The following is a 17,219-nucleotide window of genomic DNA, read 5'->3' as shown; positions in this document are numbered from 1 at the left end:
CCTTCCCTAATGTTATCAGTGTTTATAGGTGCCTGGGTTGCTGAGATTTCCCAGGCATGCATGTACAATGTAGGCGATACTATATAATTTATAGGGACTGTCTAGACTGTTGTCAACCCTCTGGATACTCCAGGTACTGCCTTCTACCTTATTAAGGTGGCTGGTCAATGGCTAATAAAAAATTTCTGTATGTAGAGACCAGCAAGTGAAAGGGATCCTTTGCTTGGCGGATCTTCAGCACCAATAGCCAATGGACAAAGACCCGTGTAAGAATTTTTTTTGTCTACAGATTGCTGATTTTGCTCAAAAGTGTATTAAGGTTCAAACAATAGGACTTCATTATCTCCCATGAAGCACAGTGTATTGTAGCCTTCAGCCAGACCATAACACTGGGCATTTTTATTCAGTACTGCGGATTGCCTATCTGCCGAGGATACTGTCCACAATGGTGCAGTACCACACTTTGAGTTACAATATTGAATAAGGGCAGAGGATTGAAGGGGAAGCAGGGATATGATGCAGTTGTGAAGAAGCTTCTTATCCAAAATGTACTTTGTTCAGGGCTGTCGATAAGGGCCCGTACTAGGCCAAAAGAGCCAGCTAGTAAGCCATCTTCAGCTGGGTACTTTCGTCTTATTTCACCACCAGTCAAGATGAAAAATCTTACACTTGTTAAATTATCATCAAAGAAACTTTAAACACTTTCTTTTCCCCATTTTGAATGGAATTGATGGCATATTTTACAAAGATTAAACACTAAAAATTGCGACAAAACTGCTCATGCTTGATGGTGTGAAACGCCTGGAACATTTACATGTAACTGAATAGTTCCCAGTCTTTTGCGTAATTAATCTGATGAAACAACATGGTGTCTAAGAAAGAATGTTTTTCCGTGCCAAGCTCACTTTCATGGCCGCCTGTTTTTATTGTATGTGGCTGCTACTGTACCTTCAAATTTATTGACAGCCCTGTTTGTTACTGCCAAGTTTACAGAGTGTGTCGGAATGCTGTAGTTTTGTAATTTCCAATTGCTGTTATGATATACGTAAGTCCTTTCAAAGAAGCCTTGTATTTTTTTATTTTTATCCATGTTCACTGTATTAGTGGATGGTGCAGTTAAAAAACATTCATGATGGTAGATCAATAATCATAATTATTCTGAAAATAATATTATTTGAAACCAGGGTTTTCAATAAGAGCTGGTGGCCAGCGATACTACAATCCGGGTCAAAACACTTCGGTACACTTGTCAAAGTTTGGGCAAAAAGTAGAGAATTTACTGTACATGCTTCCATCGTTATGAGCAACATTTGTTCTTCTTTTGCTGCCTTTTTTGCGTGCCCCTTCCCCCCAGACAATGTTGAAACATGCCAGCAATCGATCAACGGAATTCGAGTTTGGAGACAGTGAAAAATCAACATTGTAATGGAAGGAGGAGGAAAAGCGCGAATTGTCCCAACAGTTTTGACCATGATTGTCGGAAAAAAGAATTTCTTGATAATTGGTCTCAAGCCCGGCTAGGCTCATTGAATCTCATTAGAGAATTGTCCCAGATAGTAAAACAATATATTGCACCGGTGTAGAGGTAGTGTGAGGAAGGATTGTCAAAACGGTGGGTTGCGTTACAGTGAGCAGTAACACTTCGGGACACTTGTCAAATTTTGGGCGAAAAGTAGAGAATTTACTGTACATGCTTCCATCTTTATATGAGCAATGTGTGTTCTTCTTTCGCTGCCTTTTTCACGCCCGCTTTCCCCCAGATAATGTTGAAACATGCCAGCGATCGATGAACAGAACTTGATTTTGGAAACCGTGAAAAATCAACATTGTAATGGGGGGAGGGAGAAAAGTGGGAATTGTTCCAACAGGATTGTAGCTGGCTATTGCACATGAACTCGCTGTCTTCTTGGAAATTACCCTGAATTTTATGAATAACAAGAGAAACATTCACACAGAACAGATCCTTGAATCAGCAAAGTTTTGTTGGTAAAAAACAAAAGAGACACCGGAATTCTAAGTAACTTCGTCGACGGTTGGCGCACATTGTCCATTCTCTGCCTACTCCTCAGGTTCTGCCGCCCTCTAAAATTCCTATTGAAAACCCTGTGAAACCATTATAAAATAAGCCTCACCATTGTGAGTTGCGTCAATTTTTTCCCCAGCTCGCCTTGCTCACCAACAAGATATTAACCAGGGTATTGCTGTTTCAAGTCATAGTCTCTTCAAGCAGTGTGTTCTGTGAGCTTACAAAGTCTCCAGTGGCTCTTGGTTTTGTTGAGGGCCTTAGACTAGTTTTTCAGTGATTACTATTGTGTTACCCTCTACATGTATAAATAAAGTTTATTATTATTATTATTATTATTATTATTATTATTATTATTATTATCATTATTATTACTATTATTGTTATTATTATTGTTATTACTATTATCATTATTATTATTATTATTATTATTATTATGTATTTTCTTTTTTTAACAGAATTTTTCTCCCTACTTTTAGTTGAAAAGAAATTAATAATTCCTATTTACCTTTTTTATTTCACCATTCACTTTGCTTGACAGTCTGAGTTTGTTATCTTTCAGTGATGACATCCATAGTTCCAGCACAGGCCCAATATCTAAAACAGATGAACAATCGTTACTCAGCAGAATACTGCACCAGACAGCACAGTGAGTTCTTGCAAAATAATAATAAGAATAACAGTTTCGAGGACCCTGACACTCTGCTTTGGCATGTGACTTGTAAGCACCAAGTTAGGCATAGTAATTTTACTCCTATTAATTGTAGCTGTATCAAGTCCATTATATTAGGGTCTGCAAAATGACCTGCTTAGCTTCAAAAGAAAGCAATAAATGTAATTTGTTTGAATTTGCCTTTGATTGGGCAGCAAGAAATAAGATACAGTGTATGTCAGTCTGAAAACCCCACAATGCAATGAGGAATTTCTGCACTGGAACTTCCACATCTGTGGACAGTTTAAAGTGAGCCTACAATAATTAGGTTGGCAGACAACTAATTCTTGTCAGTGCATGTGAGCAACATTAATGTTCATTTCTTTGGCACTGTTCTTCCAAGTAATACATAACTACATGTATCTGTGCTGTACTATGTGGCTTTCTCATGTCTCTTTGTATCTTCTCCCGGTCTATCTATATATTTTTTTTTGCTTTATTATTTTTGGGTTTAATTATTTATGATGTGTTTTATTGCTAATTGACTTACTCTATCATTAATTTTTTACCCTTTTGAGGCACAAATATTGTGCTAAAAATAAAAGTGGCAGACTATAGCTGTACATGAACATGAAACTACTTACCTTGTATGTAGTTTAGCTCTGTCCATTTGATCCCAGGAAACACAGTCATGATTAAAGTGGTACTACGACCAAAAAAAACAATTCTTTTTTTTCTTTGGATTTCAAAACTACATGTATGTTAAGTAAACACTAACTGACCCAAGTTTTAAGTTCTGATTTTAAAGAGACACCTGTTTATTTTAACTGGAATTTTCTTATTTATTGGTCCGCCATTACTAACTTTAAAATCTTGAGAGAGCTGGGTCGAGGAGAAAATAACGTCAAAGACTCGCTAGTTTAAGAATGCAATGCGTGTGTACGCGGCCGAATTAATATGCAGCACGGGAGTTTCGGGCTTTCAGACTTTTAAACTCGTGTTTTGCATATGTAATAAATTGCGTTTACACGCTGAAATTTTAAGCTAGTGAGGAAATGACGTCATTTTCTCTAGATCCAACCCTCTGAGGTCCAATCGGACAGTTTTGAACGTGAGTAATGGCGGACCGTGAAATCCAAAAATAACACTCAAAATAAACAGCCTTTGGATAAAACTCAAAGCTCAAAATTTTGCCAGTTAGGTTTTAAGCAAACACACTTTCAGAATCTGAAGAAAAAAAGGAAATGATTTTTTGATCATAGTACCACTTTAAGTTGAAATCAAAGGAGGTGAGCTCCTTATGGTCATTATCAATCAATCAATCAATCGTTTAATGTATCCAATAGCAGGTATAAACCTGAATTACAGGAAAGGTCAGAGACAGCAAACATATCTAGCATTGGTATTTAACAGTAACAAAGTTATTAAGATGAGCTGTGCGGCCTAAATTTGGGTAAACAGTTTTGTTCCCTGAACGGAGATTACGATCATGCTCCACGACAGTGGGCGAATAAAAAACTCTGAGAACTTCTTTAGCCTTAATGACAAACGACTTGCACGGATCTATCCTACGAACATACAGTAGGATAGATAATATAATAATAAATATAAATAATAAATAATATTATTTATAATAATAAATATTATCATCATTGTTGGTAATTGTCACATTTCATTTGTCAATCGCTATTCTGTAGTTTCTTGTTATGATATTACTGTACTACTACTTGTACTCTGCTTTGGCAAAAACAATCATTACTTCATGATTTAAAAGAATTTCAAATCTCAAAGTGGTATTGAAATGTTAGTTCCTTTTATTTATTTACTTATTGATCTATTTTTTTCGTGTTATACAGCAAAGTCATAGATGTATCTGCAACTGAGCCTCATAGCATAGAAAGAACAGAATACATGGAAAGGTCAAGACAGTATATGTAAGTGCTTTTGATGTGATTTTAACCGTGGTTATGGTACAATCCAACATACTGTACTGTGTATTTATGTAGCAAATTTTCTGTGTACCTCAATATTACAGTCATATATTTTGTGTTGAACTTTGTCTTACTACATGTACATGTAACTGTGCAATGTACATGTACATGTACATTCCCAACCCCTAGGTACAGCATTTTAAGAGTTCTTTAACATCCCACTAGCTTCTTATTGCAAAACTGTGCATACAATTAAGAATATGCCAATAATTACTAATTATGAGAAAGGCTATACTTGTAGTACACACATGTACATGTAATTATAGAACAACAGAATTAAAGAAAAACTGGAACATGTGCTTTAAAACAAACTCTTGCAGTGAGTGATTGCAATGTTAGAGCTAGACAAGGACTTGGTTGCGAAATGTGCATGACAACCAAAAGTGCATTTTAATTACCCATTATTTTATGTATTTGTGGGCTCAAATGGGGTCACTGTTGTCATTAAGTTTTGAAGCAGGTGTAACACTCAAGATTTCACCCGTAACATGTAAAACATGACCAAGGGCCATGTAAAGGAAGGCCCGAAGGGCCTGAGCCCCTAGTGACAGGGTGCGACAAAGACAGTGTCCACTTGCCCCAGACAAGTTGTTTTGGCAAGTGAATCTTCAGAAAATAATTAACAAAGATCACGGTGTTTTAAACGTTTCAGCGGAAAAATTAGTATACAGTTAAGTTTTTGCAAGTGTAAAACAGATCACTTTTCGCAAAAGAAACTTACAAGTTAGAAATAAAATGAGTTGAGCACTTACGATTTATCGCATAGATTCTCTCTATCATGATAACGCATCAAAAGAACATTATCATTGCTCGCTACAGTTTGAAAAAGATTCTAATCCTCACTATGTTTCAAACCAATCAAGGCAGCTGTTTAAAGAAATGTGGTGCAACTAACTGAAAAATGTCGTCTTGCACTTCAGTGCCTGTTCAACACAGCCTTTTTTGTAGCACATGAAGAACTCGCCTTCAGAAAATTTGCAGGCCAGTGTGTGTGAGTTACAGGAGAAAAATGGTGTACAATTTGGGGACCAGTACAAGAATGATAAAGGATGCAAAACATTTATTAGCCACGTAGCCCAAGTAGAGAAAGGTAAAATTCAGTCTGCAGTGAGTGATAGTAGATTTATGTCCATAATTTGTTATCAGATGGATCTACAGTACTGATTCTGGTATAGTAGAGCAAGAAACTGTGTATGTCAGATATGTTAACAAGAAAGGCCGGTCAGTTTGTCATTTTGTGGATATTGTTGCCTTAGAATCTGCTTATGCAGATGGAATTTCACATGCAATCGATCAGAATCTTCTTGGGATTGGCATAACTGAGACAACTCTCCAAAAAAAACTAGTAGGATGTAATTTTGATGGTGCTTTAGTGATGCTTGGCTGGAAGACGGAAGTTGCAACTCAGCTAAACAACAGAGTCAATCAAAACATTGTCATTTTGCAATGTGTTGCACATAATTTAAAACTTGGAGTTGGAGATGCCATTAAAACTGTCCCTTACCTGCAATCTTTTATGGACAGTGTATCCCATATCTTTCGATTTTACTATAATTACTCTCCAAAAAAGAGGAGGGAACTTCATGGTTTTGCTGACATCTTTGAGGAACAGGCTGCCTACTACAGCAGTGGCTCTCAGAAAACCAGATGGGTTGGCAGTAGACACAGAGCTTTGTTGGCATTAGAGAAAAACTTTGCTATTACTGTAAAGCACCTTGAACATGTCGGTTCAGGGACTGGTGAGGATGCAGCAAAAGCAAGAGGCATGGTAAACGCAATCAAGACTGAAAAGCTTGTGAGATTTTTGTACTTTCTCCTTGATGTTACCAAAATTCTGAGAGAAGTAAGTCTACAGTTTCAAAGTGACGATCTGTTCTTTACTGAAGTCAGCACGAAGTTGGAGACAGCTCTAACAAAACTGGAAGGAAGGATTCTGATCCATTGCCCATAACAGCTGCTTTAATTCCAAGCCAAGTTCCAGTCAAACTAATAATTCTGAGAGTGGCCTCTTCAAATGTGGAAAGGACAGTAATCTTGATGTTCTACTGAAGAAGACAAATGTGATGGGGATGCAACAAACATTTTGTAACTTTCTAACTGATGCTATTGCCTACATTGAGAAGCGATTTTCCAGCCTGTCTAAACCCCCAATGAATTACTTTGAAGTATTTGATCCTACCAAAGTGCCAGCAGAGAGAAAGCTGAGAACCACTTTTGGAAATGACAAAGTAGCTGCATTAACTGATCACTTTAGTAACTTAATTGTCTGATGATCAAAAAGGAAGGGGCTGTTTTTCATTGGCAGGAGTTGAAGATTTACCTCTTAAATCACCAAGCAATGAAACCCCTTGATATCTATGCCAACTTGTTATCATCTAGGCCAGATAGCCTGAAGCAAATTTTTTTCCTAGTTGAACTAATGCTTAGCCTCTCCCCTTCCACTGCCAAATGTGAGAGGTGCTTCTCAGCTACATGTTGTGTGTATGAACAGGATAAAAACACATTTGAAGACTTGAATGGAGCAGATCTACTGAGGATCAAAGGAATGGACTGTGAAATGACAGACTTTGACCCTAACTCAGCCATTGAAGCTTGGCTTCTTGGTGCCAAGACAAAGAGGCATGCAATGAAAGGAGGCCATGATGCACCAGTGGTTGTCCCCACAGATAGTCCATCTGTTAGTGAGCCCTTCCAAGTTCTTCCTCCCTTGCCTGAGTTACCTCAAATAGATAGCAGCTCTGACAGTGATTCAGAGTAGTGACTTACATATTTAAAGACTCACAAACTGTAAATAAGTACACTAACACTTGTATGCATTATGAGTGCTTTATTGACACCTAAAATTCTGCTTTGTATCCATTATCATGCATCAGAGCTTGGATTTAACTCTACATCCAAGGACAACTTGACTTGAGGCTTGGACATGTAAAACCGGAACCTCACTTGTCCATTGGGGTCTGGGAGCATGCCCTGCCAGAAAACTCTTCAAATTAGACCCTCAGAAATGCTTTTTTAGCCCTCTAAGGTACAATCAATCAAAAAGCAATGAAAATAAAACAGGGCAAAAAGATGGACTTCACAATTAATAAAGATATTTACTTACATGTACATGTGGAAATGGTCATGCATCACAGAGCCGTGAAAAATGGTCAGCGGAAGCCCATTTATATCAAGTAGGGTGCATTGATAATGATTTTGTTGCTGAAAATGGCGTCGGAATCCAACAACAATCAATCGGGGTGTTCTGCAAAGTTTTTTACAGAAATTGTTTGGATTTTTACCAAAAACATGTCTTAGAATCAGGAACACAGACAACACAAGGCAATAATTATATTCTTTAGAAGGTAAATGTTTATAAATAAATTTCAATTTGTTTTGCCCCATGAAACTCTTTTGGGCTTCCTCCTCAGAGACAAATGGGCTACATGTAGTAATTTCGTCTCACCCAGCCACTGGACACGTTTGTTCGACCTTAACTTTGCCTAAGTGTCATTTAGCCACATCACAAATCTGCCCATAGCCACCATGCATTCGCACAAGTTTTCACTAATCAGGACTTATAAAAGGAAAAAGGGAAAGGAAAGGAACTTAATTTAAGTGTCTGGTCTTTCTAGCGCAGAAGCACTAATTGGGGACACTGTAAATTGAAATTAACAATTAACACAAATCAAGTCAAATTTTGGTTTTTGAGGAGAGGGGAAACCGGAGTACCCGGAAAAAACCTCTCGGTGCAGAGTAGAGAACCAACAAACTCAGCCCACATATGACGCCATATCTGGGAATCGAACCGGGGCCACATTGGTGGGAGGCGAGTGCTCTCACCACTGCGCCATCCCTGCACCCCTTATCATGAACATGAGACAATCGCAGCAATAATTTGGTCAGATGGAGAGGGACATTATGGTCAGACCAGTCAAAGTGGGTCACCTCATCAGGGTAGTCAAAATAGGCCATGATCTGTTGCCAGCTATTCCAGTTACGGTACTGGCTACTCCAAGTGCTGTCAGAGTTCCTCATCTTTTTGAATAAATACATGTATGTCCAGTTAATTTGTTGGAGGAAGAATGAGATCAAAGGGTGCAACAAACCTGTAGCAAGGCTGCTGCCTAAGAAAATTTTAAAGGGGCCCTCATAGCTAAATGCTGAGAACTTAGGAGCCCAACATATGAAGTGAAAGGTGTTGCTGTGAAAAATTAAGGTGCCCAGAGCTATTCTTTGGGAGCCCCAGGCTACCGGGCTCCTGTTAGGCAACAGCCTTGTGTAGTCATTTTCTTGAGAAGTGCAATAAAATGCGCACATGCCCAGTATTATAATGTTAATTACCATGATAACATATTATTGATAATATTTTTGAGCCTCATTGTACAATGTATGTACAGGAGACAGTCAGTTGGATGTACGTGAACACTGAAATTAGCTAGGGAGGACGTGGGAGTGAATTAATATTCCCATGTTCATACAGCATCTGCCCTGTTTATTTTCGGTACATACTTGTACATGTACAACATGCTGACCGTACCTGTTATTTAATTGTTGCCTTTAGGCTAACAAATTAATTTTATGATGGAAAATTTCCAAAACAAGGCATGAAGTACAGTGTAAAAATGCATTGCAGAAAAAAAGGGTGAAAACCTATGCCTACACTTACTAGAGTAGCTGTTGACATAGTTACAAAGTCATTGTAAGTTTCACTGCTAGCAGAGGTCCCTTTCTTTAATGTGATTGATGGGCTGATGAGTATGGGAAAAGTCACCTCTGCCATGGGTGAAAACTCTGTGTTGAGCATGCGTGGCGGTTAATTAGCGACCAGATCCTCACATGATACTTCATGTTGTGAGGGCTCACTTAACAACAGCGGAATTACTGTAAAGAAATGCGCAGGACAGAGGGGCTCGAATCACAGGCAGCAAACATAAATGTATCATGGGGCATGCTGTTTGAAGAGTGCCGTCAAAGGTTGTGGACGACGGTTGGATCAAAGTGAATCTCGACCCATGGCAGAGGTCTCTTTTCCCGTACTCATTAGCCGGGCAGCAAAGACAAAAAGAAAAGAAACTTGCTAGCAGGGAAGACAAGTGCACTGAATACTGGAAATGGAACACCAGCTTTCCTCCCATACCCTCCCCAAACTATAAGTACTAATATTGGCACATTGATTAAGTATTGGTTGTCTTTGTTAAGCTTGATTCCTGCTAAGAAACCCCTACCAATGACCCTGAGCTCTCAGTATTCCAACAGGACCAAAACAATGGCTCCTTTCATACGACCTCCAACAGAAATGGTTTTCTTTTTCTTAAAAATAATGGAGAGCATCCCATGTCCCACTCAGATCACCTGGTTTACAATTATTGGTACCTTGTTTATTTCTATATTTTTAGGTCCAAGTTATCAAGTGTGAATAATTCTAGCCCCTATCACAGTGGCGATCTGCCAGCTGGTGTTAAGGTTCCACAGCTAGTGCTTGCAAGTGAACCAATTCCTTCTGGAGACATAGCATTTGTAAGTATTTACACCTACTGCCCTCAGCTGTCAAAGAAGTACCCTTATATGTGTATTACTTTCATCACACAATTTGTACTTGTGAGTCACAATATTTTTTTTTCCACTGGCTTCCTTTTTTATTGAATTGGTCAGCTGCTTGAAAACCAGAAGACATTTATAATTACAGATACATACATTATAATTACAAGAAAATAATCTCATATCTACAAGCAGTCATGTATTGTTCTGTTTATTAGAATAATTATAAAGACCACCAAAAATGCCCAACTATTTCACTTTAACATAATTGTTTTTGTAAGGTACGTGTACATGTGGAACAATTGTCAATGGCACGATTTATTATGTAACCATACCAACACTGATCTTTTTGTGTGTGAAGTAACATGTTACATTCATGCATGTACGTGAAAAAATATTATTTTATAGTGTTTACTTGTCCAGTAATTCCTTTTTTTTTTTTTCAACACATGAATCAAGGTGATGCAATTAGATCAAGCATTATTCTTCCATTCCAGGCAATTCAAGCTGCAAAAGGAGTGGAAGCTTCATTATCAGGCTTTCATGTGGAACCCAGGGATGCTCTTGTGGTGCAGTTTGAGTCATCATAGGAGTACGAGAAACTAGCTTAGAGTAAAATATTTATTGAAAAATTAAACCCAATTACAATGCATACATTGCCAACTTTCCCAGCAATTATGAATGTGACCCCTGCTTGCGGAAAAAAAAGTTGCAGGTGAATTGGCTGTCCACCTTACCTCAGACTGTTCATAAAGTTATGGTATTCAAAAATGCACCCTATAAAATCCTAAAACTGTTTTTCACAGACAAGAATGTGTAGGATTTTTAAAAATTGTGCTTTTTGTGCGATCTGTTTTGGAGAATTTTCTCATTGCAAGTCTAAAGTTATCACTCCAGTACAACATTTGTCTCTCTAGTCTCTTATTCAAAGAGTATCTAGTATGATTATTATTACATGTATTATCATCGTCGTCATCATCATATCCTTGTTGATCTTCGTTTTTAAAGAGATGCTACTGTAGCCCACTCTACTAGATTATATCAGTGATCACCTCCATCTGTGTGCCATTGTCCTGGTCACATGATGAATGTAGCTTTTAGCGACTGAAGGTGCTTTCTGTAGGGCGTTGTTTCACTATAGGTGGTTTATAACCAGTCTGTAGAGACACAGATAATAATGCAGCAATGTAAAATTGCTGGTGGACGAACAAAAGGAGCTAATGAGAGATCTTTTGTTTTCGTCCACCAACATGGCGGCGATGACGTGAAGACGCAAGCATGTAAGCGGCATGCGCAAAATTAGTAGAATACTCATCATAACCAGATCATAGAAAGGGAAAAAGTGCTTGGGCCGCTTATGCCAGGAGGGGCCTGAAAACCTCTCAGACGTCATAAACTGAGCATAATCCACCTTTATCACGCGGCGGCCATTTTGGAGTCCGTGGGGAATAAAGGCTTTGTCTTTGCATTGTCTTTGCCCGTCCAGCCTCACACTGAATGAGAGGTTCGACGGGCAAAATCTTTTGTTTGGACATTGAGTGATATGGGTCTATGGTCAAAGTTTCATTAAAAGCTTCAGTCAAAATAGAAATAAAAAGAAAGGGGGAGGGGGGGGGGTCTAGAAAGCCGCCTTGAAAGGGTGAGTGTCCTTCAGTTTGCCAGTGATTGTGGAATGCTACGTGCTTTTTTCCCGTTTTCTTTAAATCTGCAATTAATTACGGAATGTCCAAGGCAGTGGTAGCTGTTTTCACCATTTCTGATCGTTTTTGTTAAGTTTTACTTTATCCTGATCGGGTTACTGAATTAAGTGGTAGCCTAATTTGTTAAATAGGGAGCTTACGAAACGAGGACGACGACGGCTACGAGGACTTCATTTAAAAATACAAGTTCGCGTTATTCATATCACTGCGAAACTATTTTATGTCGTTTCGCGTCAAAATTGTGTAGTAACTGTCGAGAAATTAAACTGGTATGAGTGAGTTGGAAGCGTAGAGAGAGAACTGAAAATTCATCGTCATGTGCTAACGTCCTCCACAGAACCTTGAATTTGGTCATTTCACGTCGTCATTTAGGAGATGACGGCAAAGAAAATGTACCAAAATGTAAAACGCACGTGCATAGCGTGCAGAGCCATTGTTTTTGCTCTCTAAACCTGTTGTTTTGTAGCGTCATCGTTGCCGTCGGCGTCGTCGTTTCGTAAGTTCCCTAATAACAGAAAAAGACGTGGTAATTTTAGAAAGAAGCAATTGGGGGGAGAGGGAGAACGATCATTTGAGTCAAATGTTAAAAATCTCGATTTCACACGGTCATGCAGAGGCAAGGTGTTGATACCCAGTTGTGATTACAACGTAATGAAAACGAAGCATGTTTAGATAGACTCGTGCAACAACGATTTATGCAACGCCTACAGTAGAAATGTATTATTTTGTACTATTTTGTGGAAAGAATATTTTTAATAAAAGGTTAAATGTACATTTTCTTATTTTCAGTGAGTGCATGTAAGAAGGACGCGGTGCTTTTTTTCAAGGTTATCCGTAGATACAGTAAACACTCACATATAACAACCTAGATTTTCCAAGTTAGGCTAAATGGGTTCTTATAAGAAATGGGGGTTTACCTCGGTGTAAAAACCTGTGAAACTTTTTCTTTGTTTTGTTAGCTCGTCGTAGGGTTAGGTTATTGTTTGATGTTTTTTTTCTTTTGTCTTCCTTTGTTTTACGTCATCTGAGAGTTTCACAGTGGTTTACACCGAGGATAAGCCAAGAATGGTATAAACAGTAGTTTTAGGCTATCTAGGCTCTTAAATTGGTTCTTAAAAAGATCTCTTCTCTATTGATACATATCGTATGACCGATTTCCTCTGATGAGGATGCTGATGCCTTTATATTTCAATGATAACCACGAAAAGGAAGTTTTAACAAGATCTCTGCAGTTTAAAATTTGTTCCAGACGCTTGAAATTTCAAGGTCATTTTCTAAAAGGCTAAACTGGTTCTTATGTAAGGGGGCTCAGGAATGAAATTTTTAGTTTAGCAGGTTCTTAAATTCTAGGTTCTTATATGTGGGTGTCTACTGTATATTTGTTTTCACGCTAGTTTACCTCAGGAGTATGATTAGCGTTGCGAGACAAGTTGCAAGAAAATTTGCCGAATGTAACAGCGCCTTTTAAAACACTCGTGGCTAATTAATGCCATATTAAAACGTATTGGTGAGACCTGCATGATCCTGCATGCGCACGCCAATAGACTGCTTATATTAAAATTCAGTCCCAAGCCTGAACGGATGCTAACATTAGGCCTAACAAATAATGTTCAAGCCTAAGGTGAGCATTTTTGTAAAGGTTTGGGTTGTTTCAGGTATGGTAAAAAAATGACCTGCAAATCCGAACCTGCATATTATACACCCTCCGTATTAAAAGTGGGCTATTTCGGCTGTGCATTTTCCAAAGAAGGCTGCCGTTCTCGCTTGTGTGGAAAGCGTTTCCTGCATCCAATCAGGGAACCCGTTCAATATGTAATTAACTGATTGTAAGGTTTTATTTTTTTCAAGAACTCGTTTGTCTTTCACAAAACAGGCTAGTGTTGTTATGAAAACAACAAGCGTGTAGGAGCCCAACCCATTTTTTACCCTAAGAGTTGTTTAAACGGAACCGAAAATTCTCTTTCCTGTTTCTCCCCGCTGTGAATTAAGTCAAAACAATAGGAAATGTCACCATAATATCATCATCTTGTCCTTGTTTTTGCGGCTATTTTAGTATTTTGTAGTTTTATTGCAGTTCTTAAACATATAACAGCTGTAAAACTACTTGTAAAATTACCAAGCGGTATGTTTTGACTTTCGCACGGGCATTGGCAATGTGACGTAAATCAGAAAATAAATATTTTTGTATTACTATCATTAGTAGGCCACTCGTGCATTAAGCAAGTCTGACAAAACCAAAATGGGCATACCAAAAAACTTCGCTCGAATGAGAAATCACGTTTAAGCGTTGGAATTTCTCTTTAAGTGGTATAAAACTTGGAATTTAGAACGAGCCAGTAGAAAAATATCTTATGACTCACGTACTCATGCCATTCATAGTTTTAGCTGACTTCTGAAACTAAGAGTTTTCGAGCTTGCTGTACCACTGTAGTTTTCAGGCTTCGGCAACAATTCAACAGTACGGATTCTAAGCAGCCAGTGAAGAGTCAAGGAAGCTGACCTTTGTTTTGGTCTTCACGCTGTTAAGTTTCAGATATGGAAACATCTCCTAAAAAGCATGTCGAGACATCTCCAAAGCTATCAACGCCGGACGAAATTTTCACCCCTACACTTAGCCCAATTCTGGTGGAAGAACTGAGTTCGGTTTCGATGCCGCCAAGCTCTTCACCTCGAAAGAGTCCTATTTCTGCGCAGAGATTAAAAAGTTTCTTTCACGGTTTACAGCGTGACTCCCGCCATGTGCTCACTAACAAAAAGATGAAGATTGCTCAGTTGTGGGAAGGAAGAAGATGGCGACGAATGAGCGCTGAAGAAGTGGAACCATTTGCTGAAATGGAAGAAAGAGAATTGACGAGCTATGGCGCTACAGACGTAGAGGAATATAATGCTAATCACAGAAAGACCAACACAGGATGCTAGGTAGCGCATAATGGGAGGTACACGAAGGGTTACCTGACTGAAGAACATCGTTGTTGATTATTGCTTAGTGCATTTTGACTTGAAGGTTATCACATTTCAGTGAAGTATTGCATTTGTCAGCAATAATCTGTATAAGATGAAGCTTCAGTGCCCAGTATTTATTGTACGTTTTTGCTGCAGAATACTTAATTAATTTTGAAATGTTAACACTGCACAAAAACCAGGCGTTGAAAATTGAATTGTTCTGTTTGAACTTGTGACCTAGCCTTGATAATTCCCCCATTGGGTACTGCGATGCAAGGAAATGGCCTCGAAGGGAACAGAAGTTGTCATGAATAGATTGAGAAATCACCGCGGAAATTTGTGTTGCATGTGCATTGTCACGGAATCAATGCATGAGCTGCATGGAATTTAAAGGGTGTGATCCGTCAAACTAATTATAATGAGCTGAGCGTCCAAAAAGTAAAATAAACAAGATGAATAACTAAATTAAGTGGAAATTAGCACCCCATTCGATAATAAAGGACTCCGAAATAATAAGCAAGCATTTCCGCTAAGTGGCCGGGATTGCATCAGTCTAGATATTGAAAGCACTCAAAGCACATTAATTTTGGAGTTGAGGTCAGATCTTGACGGAAAAACACTTAAAGCCAAGACTGCATGACCCAGTCACGATGGGTTTGGTCTTGCCCGCTCATTGATTAATCACGTTTTGCCATGTTTCTTGTCAATTCAGAAAGTGAAGTTGTAAAGTAGCTCTTATTAATCATGGAGGAAAGTTTATGCTGTTAAATTGAGAATGAAAGCTATACATGATAAAACATTACTAAACTGAAAGACACGATAGAAACTGGTTCTTATAAAGTTATGATACAATGGCCATTCACAGCTCATGAGACTACTAAGTTTTTGACCTTCATTAATTCAAGTTTGCTATGACGTGCCATGCTGTACGAAATTTCCGCTTTTGTGAAGTTATTTTTGTTGTAGTTTTACGGAAACTAATAGTTTTTGCTTGGATGGTTTGGTTTTTGGGATTTTCAGAAAGGCAGGCTCAAGTGAAACTTTATTTGTTTCTTTCGTTTATTGCCTTGTAAACATCAGGGGCACCCAACGCCCGGGGGGGGGGGGGGGGGAGGGGGTACTTTAGGAATTTCTGGGTGGGGATGTGCCGCTGGGACCCTAGAACCCTTAGCCTATACCAGAGCTAGTTTCAGCTGGATTTTGCTACCCTAAACTAGAGTAAACTCCCCAAATCACTCCTATTCTAGAGTAGCTGTTTTCCAGAAATTGAGGTCACTAGCACAGTCTAAAACAAAGCCAAAACAAAACCTTATACCACAATCACTTCTTTATTAAAAAAGGATTTATTTATACTTGCCAAGCACGTACGTACGCATTATCAAGACAATAAATTGTTTAATTTTAACCAGTATTAATACCACCGATTTCCGTCTGAATCTCGATTTTTGACAATTAATAATATCCAGGAGTGTTTTATGATAGTCGTCTATCAACGCTGTTGAGGCTGAATCGTGAAAATTTAAACTTGCCGATTTAATTTTTTTATACTTTTGAGTAGCAATTCCTGGTTTCCTTAGTCTAGATAAAATCTTCAACCAACTGGTCAGTTTCGTGAAAAATGATACCCTATTCTAGACCCAAACGCTCTGATTTATATACCCTATGCTAGAGTAAACTGCTTGAAAACCATACCCTTCACAAAACATCACCTAAAAGATTCGGAACCAGGGAAAAGCTAAGTAGTCCCTTGCGTTTTCGGAACGGGTATTTTTGCAATTTCTTGCACTAAAAAAGGTCACCTAGCAGTTTCGGATGAGCAAATGGTTTCTGGAAGGTAACATTCAGCTAGCAATTTCTGAAATGAAGATCGCATTTCCTAAAATTTTCGGACACTTCAATTTTCAGCTAAGATATGCGAACGGACCAAATTTTTCTAGGTGTTAAAAACATCTCTCTGGACAGTCTTTATACATTACAAGGAGCTTAGAAATGTCTCTCAAATGCTTTTGGCTTAATTTGCTGGTTGGGTGACCTTGATACATGCAATCGATATGCAAATGTTTGTAATTCTGAACACGCCTCGCACCTTAACTGGACAATTTGAGCAATTGTCTCTTCTTCTATAACCCGCACTTCAAATATAAACAAATTCAGTTTATTTCATTCATCGACTCCTTTCACGGGAAGATATGAGCCCAAGAAATTGACCTGCTCCCAACTGGGTGGCATCATAGACCCTATTCATAAATGGCGGTCAATTTATAATTCTTTTGTCGAAGTGCAAATTAGCCTACCAAGCCTCGATACCATACAGTGAATTGAAAAGAATTCTCGCTTTAAAATGAGGCTTGGTAAGCTAATTTGCACGTGGACAAAAGAATTATAAATGA

The 17,219-nt window shown here is 38.4% G+C and overlaps 1 protein-coding gene and 1 pseudogene across 1 annotated transcript in view; both read left to right on the top strand.

The window, feature by feature from the left end:
• The window catches only part of LOC138000723 (ragulator complex protein LAMTOR1-like), a 13,992-nt gene extending 768 nt beyond the window's left edge, over positions 1 to 13,224 (top strand). Inside the window, exons 2-6 of the mRNA XM_068847346.1 lie at positions 196 to 266; positions 2,586 to 2,672; positions 4,532 to 4,609; positions 10,045 to 10,165; positions 10,684 to 13,224. Coding sequence (XP_068703447.1) covers positions 196 to 266; positions 2,586 to 2,672; positions 4,532 to 4,609; positions 10,045 to 10,165; positions 10,684 to 10,776 — 450 coding nt within the window. The 3' untranslated portion in view covers positions 10,777 to 13,224. The remainder of the gene's footprint in view (positions 1 to 195; positions 267 to 2,585; positions 2,673 to 4,531; positions 4,610 to 10,044; positions 10,166 to 10,683) is intronic.
• On the top strand, positions 5,093 to 7,508 carry LOC137999392 (zinc finger protein 862-like; annotated as a pseudogene).
• Positions 13,225 to 17,219: the final 3,995 nt, after the last annotated feature.

The sequence above is a fragment of the Montipora foliosa genome, chromosome 4 (assembly GCF_036669935.1).
Source record: "Montipora foliosa isolate CH-2021 chromosome 4, ASM3666993v2, whole genome shotgun sequence".
In the NCBI taxonomy this organism is placed as follows: Eukaryota; Metazoa; Cnidaria; class Anthozoa; order Scleractinia; family Acroporidae; genus Montipora; species Montipora foliosa.
This window is presented reverse-complemented; position numbering and strand designations above follow the sequence as displayed.